The sequence below is a fragment of the Prionailurus viverrinus genome, chromosome A2, assembly GCF_022837055.1.
Source record: "Prionailurus viverrinus isolate Anna chromosome A2, UM_Priviv_1.0, whole genome shotgun sequence".
In the NCBI taxonomy this organism is placed as follows: Eukaryota; Metazoa; Chordata; class Mammalia; order Carnivora; family Felidae; genus Prionailurus; species Prionailurus viverrinus.
Window position 1 is genome coordinate 34,106,408 of NC_062562.1, and position 14,883 is coordinate 34,121,290.

A 14,883-nucleotide genomic window follows, 5' to 3' on the forward strand; every position below is an offset into this window, starting at 1 on the left:
GAATCGGAAACAGGCTCCAGGCTCTGAGCCATCAGCCCAGAGCCTGACGCGGGGCTCGAACTCACGGACTTCGAGATCGTGACCTGGCCGAAGTCGGACGCTTAACCAACTGCGCCACCCAGGCGCCCCTGGAATTCTAAGTTTAGAATTAGAAGTAAAAGCCAAAGTATGACTCAGGAAAACGAAAGTTTAAGGATAACACAATCCTTGGAGGATTTTTCCCTCAAGTTTATTCAAATTCTTTATAACTTACCACAAACCCCTACTTCTACTTCCTATTTAATGTGATCTTTACTACTTAGGATTAAGAATCCTAGGGCTTACCATACTGGATGTTAAAAATGATGATCAGGTTATACCACCAACAGAACAAACTACATTGTTCTTCAACTCTCATCTCAAGCTCAACTAGAAAACTAGGGAATTATAAAATATTTAATGTGAATTCAGTTTTTTAAGCTATCTTGAAAAGACTCTTGTCTTAGTTTGGCAGACGAGCTCTGTTTCATATATATTACAAACAAATAAAGAACACACTAGTTATAAAGGCATTTGTGTTGGGTCCTGATGTCAGCATTAGGGCTAATAGTCAGGCAAAATAAATTTAAGTTTCAGCTCTATGGCTGACATTATGTGTAGAAATATATGTCAACCCACAATATTGTTCTCGAATGATGACATTTATTACTTGATCAAAAGAATTAGCTTATACAGATGACAAACAACTAGTTGTTACTATCAGTTGATTCAAGTTTAGCAACAAAAGGCCTTTTTCAATTTTGAATTCCAGTGTCTTCAACTGACTAATCCTTACATCCAACGAGAAAATCAATACCTTTGTAATAATCAGCTTTGGGTTTTTGGGATTCTTTTCTTCTGGGCAGCTGAATGGGGTTCTACTTGAAATAATTACAGCCAGAACTGTAACCAGTTTCCTTGCAAAATCAAATCAATTCATCTATACTATTTTTTAGCCTCTGTTCTCTAAAATCTGTGAAACAATGCCAGGATTGAAAATACCCATTACATTTCTATGCTTTTTAACTGTCTTTGAAATTTCAAGATTTGGAAAATTTACAGTGAGATGGGCTGTGCATTCATTTTCCTGATATAGCATGAGAAAAATAAAATAACTCCCACATATCTTTCTCTACCCAAGATGACAGGCAATCTCAAAAAAGTTTAAATACTCCAAGCATTTGAAAATATTCCATAGGGCAAAGTCAAAAATTTTTTAAGAGACTGTTTTAAAAAATGGTTCTGCAAGTGATTTTTCCTTCTCCTCCTGCATTGTTACAAAATTAAAATTCCAGATCAGCTACTAAGAAAAGATATTCCAAAGAAAATGCAATGATTGTCCTGGTAGATTTACTCCCTCGATAGCACTCTATTATTCTTAGCACCGAATTTCAGTAGACACTAAAAGTTCTATTTTATTACAATTGCCCTGTTCTCTAAGTATACTGTGGTTCAAGCAGTTTAAAAAGCTGTGTGTGAGTTATGTCCACGGTATTTACAGATTTAAATTGATAAGAAAATCTCTGGAAGGAAAATGATGCTTCCCTTAGAAAATAAGAATAAGAAGGGATAAATAAATTAATAAGTAGGAAGCCACTGACAATATTCCTACCTAACCAACAGAAACAAGGTACTTATAGAAACAGAAAAACCAACCGCACACACATTCTTCATGGCTGGGCGACTTTGGATTTTGATGACTTTGTTATTCCTGGATAGCACTGGAAAACTGAAAATAAGTAGCTGATAATACCTTACCATTTATTTCATGAATCAGAAGGGAAAGACTTAGCAAAAACATAAGGTTAGCAACTATGTGAGTCATAATGAAAATAGAAGACAAATTTTATAGTTGTGAACCAAAAGACTATTATTGGTACACTTATTTATGAGAAGTTTCCATATTAAGTTCAGACCACATTTCTTAAAAAACAATATGGGGGCGCCTGGGTGGTTCAGTTGCTTGAGCGTCTGTCTCTTGATTTCGCCTCTGGTCACAATCTCAGGGTTCATGGGTTTGAGCCCCACACTGGGTTATATGCACTGACTGGGAAGAGTCTGCTTGGGATTCTCCCTCTCTCTCCCTCTCCCTCTGCTCTGCCCACCCCCCCCCCCCATGCTGTCTCTCTCAATATAAATAAACTTTAAAAATTAAAAAAAAATTAAAGCTGGTATCATTTCCATTTGTTGTTCTTAGTGATGGTTCAGACTTCCCATGTGTTCAGATACATTAAGAACCAACAGAGGGGTGCCTGAGTACATCAGGCGGTTAAGCATCCCACTCTTGGTTTTGGTCCAGAACATGATGTCACAGTTCATGGGTTTAACCCCATGTGAGGTTCTGCGCTGACGGTGCAAAGCCTGTTTGGTGTTTTCTCTGCTTTCCCTCTCTCTCTGCTTCTCCCCTGCTCACTCACTCTCTCTCTCAAAATTAAATAATAAATGAACACTAAAAAAAAAAACATGAAAAAGAACAGAATGTATCAGATACTCTAACAGTATAAACATAATGATTCTGAAAGTTTAAACTCAGAATTGTTAAGAGAATTAAATGGTATATATCAGACATTCAAAACATGTTTGTTTTTTCCACGTAACAAACGTCCACCTAAACCTTGTTGTCATAAACTACTGAGTACCTACAGTTCCAACAAAGCATACTGGTATTTTAACTCAAAAAATGTTCATGGAATACCTACTATACACTAGCATGGGTGTGACAGCTATACTCTAGTTAAGGAAAGAGGGTCATAAAGCAACATTATATGCTACCTAGTACCTATGCTGTAAACTATACAACTATCAGCCATGAAAATTAAAAGCATACAGAAGAATGTGGGGTTATTATTTTCTAGTGATATACACTTCTATAATCCTATAATTTTCTTCTGTCTCCAATCGTGTGATAATACTTGCGGTATCTTTATGGAAGGAATCTGAGAATGAGTCCTGTAAGTCATGTGAAGAATGGGACTAATATTCTTCAGTAATGGGCTTCAGTATAAATTACTCAAATAATGTTTCACACCAACCGGTGTTTCCCTGTCTGGAGCACTACCCCCTTTTTTACTTCCTCCTATCTCCCAGGACTTTGGAAACACAGAAGCTGAAACTGGATCCTGGGAGTACTTATTAGCCTTTCACCTGAAACGAGTCGAATCATTGTGTATTACAATCAGATCTAAGGCAGGATTTGCATCTGGGGCTACAAAATAAATGTTTGGCTTATTATCCTTTAGCAGTAGGAAAGAGGTGGCTCTTGATGGTGAAAAATCAGAACATGACGCGATCTGCCTACAACGACAGGTTACCTTAGGGTCGGCTGTGAGCAGTTTGAAGGCTTGATACACTTGAGCTTCCTTTACTCCACCACCAAGATCCAAAAAGTTGGCTGGCTTCCCACCATTCAAGAAGATGATGTCACAAGTAGCCATGGCAAGGCCAGCACCATTCACTGTGGAATGCAAATGGCACACACAACAAGATCAATTTGGCAACAGGAAAGGGTGCATGAACGGTTTCCCTCGCCCATACTGCCAGAGACAGACCCCTGTCACTACCAGGCCAATACGTCCTGCCTAGAATCCTGTTCAATCAGATAAATTCATAGACTTTTAGGATAAAGAGTCAGGAAATGCACAAACAAAAAAATAAACAAAAAAAGACCTGGGGATACAAAGACAGGTTTATTAACAAGTTAAATCAATCTGGCAAACAGATAAAAGGGAAGAGTTTGCATAATTGATTAATTTGAGCTAGTAGTAGAAGAAGGAGTTTTGGGTTCTGGAAAAATACAGAACTCAAACGAACCTGGAAAGAGAGAAGAAAGGCTACAAGAAGTTGCTTGGGTCTATGAATTGCATTGTCTTTAATATCCTTTAAGAGACCTGAGTAAAAAAAAAATGGAATTCATTTAATTTTTTGCTTGCTGAGAATATGCTTTGAATATGGCATCCCTCTGGGGTTGAACCACAGGGGTCCCAACTTCAATAGGACTCCATGCTTTTTTACACTCAGCTCAACCACGCATATTTATAGGTTATGTGGATAAACTCACAAAACAAATGAACAAATGACAGCATCAAAATAATACTCCTATCCCTCTGTTCCTTCTTCAAATTAATATGAGAAATGTTCACTAGCAACCCGATCATTAAAACTAGAACCAAAATGTGTTAACATCTTAGGAGGTTTTTTTTTTAAGAAAACAAGTAAAAAGTTTTAACATTGCAATTCTTATTTTCCAGAGCTGAGTTTTAATTGTACTTCTTTCACTTCTTATGCTTAATTATATGAGATTACTTTCCTCAGATTAGAAAGGTGGTGGGGGGGGCGGGAAGAAGAAGAAAAGCAAACCTTCAGAACACAGCAGAAACTCACATGGTAAAATTATACCTCACTTTTTCTGACCCTTGAATTCCCCAGACATGCCTGTGAACTGTGACTAATTTAATTAAGTCTGGGGCAACTACAATAAAAATGGTTTATATAAGATCTTAAAACAATTTGAAATGTGTTAATCGTAGCTTTTGAGGCTGCTAACTTGGTCAGATCATGCATACTCCCACAGAGGCTACAAAGAATCTGTATTTAATTTGTTCTCAACACACCATTATATCATTCTCCTTTCTAAATGCCTACAAATATTGAGAGCGCATTAGCTTATCAAGATCAGAACAATGCGCGTGATCTGGTACATTACAGTTATTACTCCAATACAAAGCAAGTGCTTTTGGTATCACTTGTAATTAGATGTCATTTTCTATTGTATTGCACAGCAGACTACTGGATGAGGTCTGTTCAGATCTGAATATAATAATACTGTTGGCTTAATGAGCTACAAATCTTTTTTATTTTAATTCCATTAAGATTAAGACCTCAGTTTCCAGGGCAATGAATTGGTTCTACCAGAAACACAGACGCGTTATAAATCTCAGTTCTATAAGCTGTGGACAATAACAGAAATTGTATTGCCTCTATAGATCCATTCTTAGCTGAATAAGCCATTTTCACAAATTTAGATGAGTATGATAGAATCAATTGTTTTATTAATAAACTGGATAATGGATTAAACATTTTACCATTTGGTGATCATAAAAGCCGAAACTGGAGTATAATGATTCAAGTGTATGTTCTCTTCCACTTCCTCGGAGAAACTGTATCTTAAACACAAATTTCCAGAATGGTTCCTAGCATATTAACACTGACTGGGGTAGTAAAGATTTCCATTTTTATGACACAAAATTTAACTGAGATGCTTTAACATAGTATTTCTCAACTGGAGTGATTTTGTTGACGAGAAGATATATGGCAGTGTTGGAAGACATTTTTGGCTATCACAATGTTTTTGGCTGTCAATGGCACCTAAAGGCCAGGGGGCACTGCTAAATATCTGACAATGTACAGGACCCCCACCCCAACCCCCAGAAAAGAATTATCTGACCCAAAATGTCAAAAGTGCCAGACTCGAGAAACCCCGCTTTAAACCAGTGACCATTGAGCAAAATGTATTGGGAAGAAACTGCAAATTGTTTCCTAAGACTTTGGGGCTACAAAAACAAACAAACAAACAAACAAACTCCTATTTTTACTGGGTTTTAGGAAATAACAGTTCAGAAAGGTTCAGAAATCAGGAGTTCCTAAATTCCCCCCAAATCCACAAATCATTCTTTTGATAGAACTACTTTCTTACCAAAGCAGGCAATGTTCCCATCCAATCCTATATATTTTAGATCATATTTGGCAGCTTCATTTTCAATGGGCTCATTCTCTGATTTGTCATCCATAGCAAATATGTCCTTTTGTCGAAATTCTGCATTGTCATCAAAGTTTATTTTTGCATCAAAGCAGACAACTAAAGGGAACAAGGCACATACGTGAATATCCCTTAAGAATCTACAAATTAGTTAGTTCCCCAGGCTAACACAGGAGAAAGAAAAATAAAATACTGTCATTTTTTCTCATGATACAGGCAGGAGAAGTGGTTATGGCTTTCCTGATCTTACACTTTAGGGCTACAAAGATGATTATGACAAAGACCCTGTTCTCAAGGGACTTACATTACAATAAAGAACATAGTAATTTATACCTGTCGGTCTCTGTTTAATAAATTAGTAATATAAACTGTGGTCACCCATTACAAGGTACAGACTGCCACAGTTACATACAGATTTGATAGGCCATTTTCATTACATTCATTTTTAGTATTTAACCACTAATCATCACCTTTACCTTCTATGCAAAGAGAACCTAGATTATAATGCTTAATCCCACTGTCCTTTGTCCTTCTGATGCTGTAAAGTGAAATCTTTATTTAATCAGTATCCTCACTAATATTTCTGAAAGATTTCTTGGCAAGAACACTTGGTGAAAATCCATATATTTTTTTTAAGTTTATTTACTTATTTTGAGAGAGAAATAGCACATGCACACACATGAACAGGGAAGGGGCAGAGAAAGGAGAAGACAGAGAGAATCCCAAGCAGGCTCCTTGCTGTCAGTGTGGAGCCTGGTGCCTGCCTGCTCAATCTCACACATGGGGAGATCATGACTTGAGCCAAAATCGAAAGTTAGATGCCGGGGTGCCTGGATGGCTCAGCTGGTTAAGTGGCTGACTTCTGCTCAGGTCATGATCTTATGGTTCGTGAGAAAAGCCTCGTGTCGGGCTCTGTACTGACAGCTTAGAGCCTGGAGCCTGCTTCAGATTGTGTGTGGGTGTCTTTCTCTCTGCCCTTCCCCTGCTTACTCTGTTCTCTCAAAAAAAAAAAAAATGAATAAACGTTAAAAAAAAAAAAAACTTAAGAAAAAAAAGTCGAAATCTTCACCGATTGTGCCACCCAGGTGTCCTAGAACCAATAGTTTTTATTTGACCTTTAACTAACTCTATGACTTGATTAAAAAATAATCATAATAACCTACTTCCTCTCTGGGCCTCAGCTTTTTTATTCAGAAAATGGAAATAACAGTCCCTAAACTGCTGATATACCTCCTCCGGGGTCTGCTCAAACCAGGACCATCATCTTGTTATGTGCAGGATGTGATTCTTTTGATTCAAGTTATAAAACACTAAGACTGATCAGATATAATGGAAGGTAGCTAGGCATTATCAGCTCTACTGTTTCTACTCTGGTGCAGGTAGAAATCTCCAATTCTCTCAAGGCCAAGAGACTTGGACACAGTTGAAACTCACTGGATGATATGGATGGACCAAGAAAATAGCACTTTCATTGACTTACAGGATATCTCTATACTAACACTCAGGGAGAAGTGGTAGTGGGGAGGGATGGCATGCAGGTTTCCTGGGATCTGACCCCTTTTATTATATTTCTTAGGGCAGAAATTAGTTGTCCATTGTAACCTTCTTTTACTTTACTTGAGATATTGGTAGGCGGGGAGTTTTGACTCAGCCTTTAGAGAAATTACCCACCCTCCCCCAGCATAGCTGAAAGGCACCTACCTCTTCAGAGGGGAACAACCACCCTGCAATAATTTACTCCAAAGCAATGACCATAGACTGTTATTCCCAGTTGCTTACAAGAAAATGTTGCTATATTACAACATCCTAGAGTTACAGATCCTACATAGAGGTTTTTTACAAGGGTCTCTCTACCACAAAAATCAAGTACTTTGATACAAGTCTATGCAGAACTGGCATATTAACATCTAAGAATACTTGGCATAAATAAAAGCTCAAACCACAAATTAAAGTAGCACTGACTGTCAAGAAAGAATCTTATGTAGAAGTTAATGTCTGCCAGAATCCTTAGTCTTGCCACAAAATGTCCAACCACTTTACCCACACACTGTGAATACACGGAGCAAATGAGTAATTACTGTCCAGAATACTGCAATCTTAATGATGGAATCCTACAATTACCAAAGGAATTGGCCAATGTTCTCTGCCTGCTGCAATGGCATTTTGTCAGCAGTTAATGACTGGTATAATAATCAATAGGAAAGCAACTTCATTCTTGGCTTTCCACTAGGTTATAAATACATTTTAATTAATGTATTAGTAATTTTAGCTCCTCAATTACTCATTGGCACGACTATTTGTAACTGACACCTTCAAAATGAGTGGACAAAGGCTATAAAATTGACTTCCTAACTGAAGAGTTTCAAATAAAAGACTTCTCGGTCAAAATCAATAAACTAGTAAATCAACATAGGTCCAGGCTGATCTTTGCCCCTTACAAAGGCTACAATTCCAAGCTACTTCACGGAACATAATTAATGGATACGTATGCAAAGTTCAGAAGGCAGTCCCACCTAAACTCTGCAAAACCAGATTTTCAAAAAATGCTCCTTCCCAGGGGTACGTTGGATACACCAAGTCCAGAAATGAGTTCATTATTTGGAGACCACCCCACAAAAACTTTAAACTAGAGCTTGAAAATGGTGAATGTGGGATAAAAGGGGTACCTACCAGAAGAAATAAAGGTGTACATACAGGTATCATACTTGTGGGATAAATGGCCTATCTATAGTGGCCATTTGTTCTCTCTCTGTAGAGAAAACCAAGGACACACCTAAGTCAATGTATGTTACATTCAAGTGCTTTAGCAAGTCAGAAATACCACATAAATAGGAAGGAAGGAAGGTGACTCGGGAGTTAAAAAGGGTGATCCAAAACTGAACTGTCACCCTAAAAGCCTTAATCTTTTTCTGTAGGTGGAGGGCAGGGAGAAAAAAAGCACTTTAAGGAGGCAGACTCTTTGAGACACATAGTTGTTATATCTGCTTATTATTTTAAAAGTGGTCACGGGGCGCCTGGGTGGCTCGGTCTGTTAAGCGTCCGACGTCGGCTCAGGTCATGATCTCACGGTCCGTGGGTTCGAGCCCCGCGTCAGGCTCTGTGCCAACAGCTCAGAGCCTGGAGCCTGTTTCAGATTCTGTGTCTCCCTCTCTCTGTGACCCTCCCCCATTCATGCTCTGTCTCTCTCTGTCTCAAAAATAAATAAACGTTAAAAAAAATTTTTTTAAAGTGGTCACAAACATACAAAGGGCTTTCCTGCCTCACTATCCCAGTTCATAATGCCGTATAGCCTGGACATTTTCCTGTGAACTTCACCACTTAGTGAACTCTGGCATCACACACACCGGACACTTCCTAGTCAGACACTTCCAACATCACCCACTCTTAAGCCCAGTGGCCTTGTCTGTAAAACGGGGACCAGAGTATTTTCGACTGCATGGTGTTGGTGCAAGCAGAGACTCTGTGCAAAGCACTTAGCACAGACAGCTGGCACTCACTCATTATTATTATTATCACTACAGTCATACTCCACCCACACAGTTTTTTTTTAATTTTTTTAATATGAAATTTATTGTCAAATTGGTTTCCATACAACATCCAGTGCTCATCCCAACAGGCGCCCTCCTCAATACCCATCACCCACTTTCCTCTCCCTCCCATGCCCCACCAACCCTCAGTTTATTCTCAGTTTTTAAGACCCTCTTACGGTTTGCCTCCCTCCCTCTCTTTTTTTCCTTCCCCTCCCCCCATGGTCTGTTAAGTTTCTCAGGATCCACATAAGAGTGAAAACGTATGGTATCTGTCCTTCTCTGTATGACTTATTTCACTTAGCATCACACTCTCCAGTTCCATCCATGTTGCTACAAAGGGCCAGATTTCGTTCTTTCTCATGGCCACGTAGTACTCCATTGTGTATATAAACCACACCTTCTTTATCCATTCATCAGTTGATGGACATTTAGGTTCTTTCCATAATCTGGCTATTGTTAAAAGCGCTGCTATGAACATTGGGGTACATGTGCCCTATGCATTAGCACTCCTGTATCTCTTGAATAAATTCCTAGTAGTGCTATTGCTGGATCATAGGGTAGTTCTATTTTTAATTTTTTGAGGAACCTCCACACTGTTTTCCAGAGTGGCTGCACCAGTTTGCATTCCCACCAATAGTGCAAGAGGGTTCCCATTTCTCCACATCCTCGCCAGCATCTGTTGTTTCCCGAGTTGTTCATTTTAGCCACTCTGGTGTCGGGTGCTATCTCATTGTGGTTTTGATTTGTATTTCCCTGATGAGGAGCGACGTTGAGCATCTTTTCATGTGTCTGTTGGCCATCTGTATGTCTTCTTTAGAGAAGTGTCTATTCATGTCTTCTGCCCATTTCTTCACTGGATTATTTGTTTTTTGAGTATGGAGTTTGGCGAGTTCTTTATAGATTTTGGATACTAGCCCTTTGTCTGATATGTCATTTGCAAATATCTTTTCCCATTCTGTCAGTTGCCTTTTAGTTTTGTTGATTGTTTCCTTTGCAGTGCAGAAGCTTTTTATCTTCATGAGGTCCCAACAGTTCATTTTTGCTTTTAATTCCCTTGCCCTTGGACGCACTGTTTTCTTACACTCAGCCTCACAATGCTGCAGCCCAGGCTAGATTCTCCCCTCTTCCTGTCCCTAGAAATGACTTGTAACTTGGTCCTCTTTCCCGATAACCCTAGACTTCTATTTACAATGAACTGAAACTAAAGCCTACTGGAGTTTACAGATGTATAAGTTGCCTATGATTTTCAGTGAAATGCCATATTCAGAAAACATAAGAATGTCCCACAGGAAAGATTTTAATGGTTGGCCTTTCCGGCTTTGTAACTGATGGGAGAAGGAGGTTATTGTCTAAAGGCAGAGATGCCTTTGGTGACCCTCAAATCACACACCACACCTTTGTAGAAGGCCAGTGTGGCCAAAGATTGGTATAAAATAGCCCCAAATGAGAATCTAAGTCAGGGGATGGCAAAGTATAGCTGTTGGGACTGGAATGCAGCCACACCCATTCGTTTACATATTTCACTAGCTGCTGTCCCCAGATAATATCAGAGCAGACTCCATACAACAGAGGCTCTCAGGCCCTTTACAGAAAAAGGCTGCCAATCACCAAGCACGACGTCACACTTCTCCTGCTGCTATAGCCTCAGGTACCAAACTTATTACAGTGAAAGAGAAACTCAGAAAAGTGCAGCTGGCATGAAAACAAAAAAGCATAACGGGAAAAATAAACAAAAACTTGCAGCTTGCACAAAAGGTGTGCATTAATCCCTGAATACTGATGGACTCTGACATGCTTGTTTCCCTCTGTAAGACTGTCCAAGTACACTTTTAGAATGAGCATGTTAAAAATGGATTGATGTCTATGTGAATGGCAGGGCAATAAAATAAACCTGCTTACTCAAACCTTAGCTTTTTCATTTATTATAACAACAAACTATGGTAAGATGTATGTTTGGAGGTACTGATCTTGGTTCGACATAAGATTTTGAGTGTCACATTAATGAAACCTCAATTCCATAGAAAATTCATCCTGAACAAAGGCCATTCTGTGTACAAAGTGGGTGAAAAAACATACCTATTAATATTTATAAAACAATTTTCACCATCAAAAGCACATTGTTACATGCTTGATAGATTAAACAAATGAATTTTCCTTCTGAACAAATATCAAAGAAAGCTGCGGTACTTAGATTCATAGGGCGTTGTGGTTTTTTTGTTTAGCGGTGTGAGATTCTGTGAGTTGCCAATTCACCAACCTAGATGAAGAATCTGACTGGCGGTTAGCAGCCTCTGACCCTAGAGTTTCAACAGAAGAATGTGCTATAGAATTAAACAAAATAAAACTACATTTCAGAGGGGAATTCGCATATAAAAGGAACATAAAAACAGCAGGAAATGAGACTGTCATAATTAGTTTGAAAAATAATCTGTCTGCAAGCACTGCACTGTATTTGATTTGTGTTAAGTAACCATAATGGGCTACTGAAATGCACCTTGCCAAGATGGCCTTAAAATGCTGATACTTTAAAATTGGTCCCACTTTCCATTAAATAGCGATGTTCCAAGAGTTGTACACTTTTTAGAACTTTTCTGGAGTTGCTGTGAAAGAGAAAATAGATACGAGGCAGGAGGGGGATTTGGGTGAAGGTAGAGAACTGAAAATGTTCTTGAAAATAGAGTCTTATGTATAAAGAGAAAAACAGAGACAAACACCCACCAACAACATGGGCACTTGCTAACATGAAGCAACAGGGTAGCTATTTAGGGAAATTCATTTGAAGCAAGAAAGGGATTTGATGTGCAAATTAACTTTGGATCACTCACCCCTAGCTCTCATGGAGTCTTGGCCAGGTAGTCAGGGTTTCAAATTGGGTTTCATCCCTTTAGCGTGGTGAATGGATTTGGGCTCCAAATGATGAAAATGTCTTGGAGCAGGAATTCTCAGGACTCACGGGTAGGTGAGGTGAGATCATTTTCTGTGCTGTGTATCGCACAGTGTCTCTGGCCTCCACACACAAGAGGCATGTAGCATCCTACAGTCGCAGTTGTAATAAACAAAAACGGTGCTAACTAGATTCACGGTGGTGATCACATGGAATCACTGTGTTGTACACCTGAAACTAATACAATGTCACATGTCGGTTATATCTCAATTAAAAAGGCTCTAGGTATTGGGAAACATCTCCTGAGGGGACAATATGCTCATTCTCCTCACTGAAAAACATGAAAGACACCAACAAAGAAGTCTGTGTACAGCCAGATCTGCCTGAAAGTGGGAAGAAATGAAATAGAACATAAAATCCCACAGGAGCTTGCAAAATAGATGAATGAATGCATGGACAGGTAGATAAATAACAATAAAGAAAACCTTGCTTCTAACTTGGCCACATATTTAATGAATTAATTCTGGCAATTCAACTGGACAAGCAAGGAAAATAGTTAATTTCTCTTCGAATATTTAATTAACAGTTTACTTTCATGTCAATAAAAGTTAGTCCAATTTGGTAGGCACGTTGTGACTCAATGTCCCTTTCTGCATTGAGAAAATGCCTTTCTCCTATACATGTGCTTCCAGCTCAGTGATTGGTCTACATACGGATATGTGACCCACGCGGGGCCAATTGGAAACATTGGAAAAGACTGCTATGGTTCCTGGGGGAGAATGATGGAAACTGGGAGCTATCTTGGCTGTTACTTCAGAAAGCCCGGCTGACAAGCCAATCCTGAGGCAAGCTGGGCTGGAAGATCAGAGAATCCCTACTTCCCTTCATGCCCTAAACCAGTCCACTCTGTAGACTTCCCTGTTATATGAGGAAAATAGGTGTCCTTCCCTGACCTGGAAGCTTTTTAACAAAAACTAGATTGATACAGGTTTCTGTCACTAACAACCATTATAATCCTAGCTAACAGTCACTAAATTACATTACAGTCAATGATGCCAAATTATATTCTTTGACTCAAATTTTTAATCACATTGGAAAAAACAATTCTTGGACTACAGTTTTTCCCCCACATTAAACATTTCCCATAGGTGACCTAGCAGCATAGATGTTATCAAGATCACCGTTGTTCATTCAACCGGGTATCATCTGCTGTGCAAATATATGACCAATCATCTGGACGTTTAAAAAATGGTCCTCATTAACCAATGGAAGATGGAAGAAATTCTCTTACAAAGAAGCTCTGCAATGAATAAGCTTAAAGTAAAAATGTCTGGTGTGATGCCAAGCTCCTTAAACTTCTAAATTAAGAGTCATTATTAAATCACAATTTTAATGTGAAATGTTATAGGCTCTGCTATTACTGATCTAAATGGAAAAAATTAAATATTCACATTATAAATATTAAGGTTATTAATACTTCTAGGATATAAATGATTTTTTTTTACAGCTCCTAAATAAAGGATTGCTTTAGGGGATTGTGACAATGATGAAGATCAATTTGTACGTTTGGTCATTAATCACCATTTCCTAATTGGGTTTAATTTGACTACTGCTCATTAGAGTTATAAACCAACATACTCATTTAATTGTGATTATAATTCAATAGCTGAACTTTTATGGTACAATGAACAAATTAATAGCTAAAGATAATTCTGCTCTTAAAAATATCACATAAGACTTATGCTTTAATGAGCTGTATACACGGAATATATTTTATGATGATTCCTTTAAAAAAGTTCAAGAATTTCCTTTCTCTTGATAGTTAAAAAATAAAAACTTCCAATTTCCTGAGGTTTTACAAATACACGCTAGGGAAAATTTCTTGTATCCTTATAATCCGTGACTGACAACTTACCAAAGAGTTGAAAGTAGTTGAATGAATGATTTTTATCCAACTCCTTGGCTGAATTTCCATTTTTTTAAAAATATGAAATAACCAGGTTGCTTACGCATACTAGTTTGAAAAGCAAGCCATGACCTTTAAGAACTTCTATTGAACTTCCTTCTCTTTTGTTTCCGGGATGTAATTAATAGCCACTCAAGGCAGCATGAATTTTGACTAACATTCCCAAACTGGAGACTACATCCAGATCACTCTGATAAAAGTAAATTAACAGTTTAAAGAGAAAAAAAGGTAGAAAAGGAGGCAGTCTGGTATGTAGAAACCAACATGTACACTGTCCTGAGAGAGACATGGGTTCAAATTCCAGCTTCACTAACTGGATGTCTACGGTGGAGTCATACTAATTTTCAATCCTCTGTAAAATGGGGATAATAATTCCTCTTATTTTTCTGGGTTGCTGTAAGTAATAAAAAAGAATGCATGTAAAAGTCTATCACAGTACATACACTATGTCATGTGAGTTCAAAACAGAATCTTCTTCCATTCACTTCCTCTCTATCTGAAATACTGATGATTTTATACTCAGAATTTTAAAAATATTTACAAATGAAGGCAGTTTGCTTATAAATGACCCATCAGATAAAAATCTGGTGGGTCACATGTGTAAAACATGGAATATGTTATTTTCAATGACTTCCTAAACATTAGCTATTTGTCTATCCTAACTTGAAATCCTTACAACAAGAAAAAAAAAAAAAAAAGAAAAAAATAGGTAAAAAGATGAAATCCATAC

At 38.1% G+C, this 14,883-nt stretch overlaps 1 protein-coding gene across 1 annotated transcript in view; it reads right to left on the minus strand.

Annotated features, from left to right (window-relative positions):
- SUCLG2 (succinate-CoA ligase GDP-forming subunit beta) overlaps positions 1-14,883 on the minus strand; it is a 278,731-nt gene that overhangs the window by 110,109 nt on the left and 153,739 nt on the right. Inside the window, exons 8-9 of the mRNA XM_047842935.1 lie at positions 5,711-5,872; positions 3,330-3,472 (exon numbers count right to left, since the gene is read on the minus strand). Coding sequence (XP_047698891.1) covers positions 3,330-3,472; positions 5,711-5,872 — 305 coding nt within the window. The remainder of the gene's footprint in view (positions 1-3,329; positions 3,473-5,710; positions 5,873-14,883) is intronic.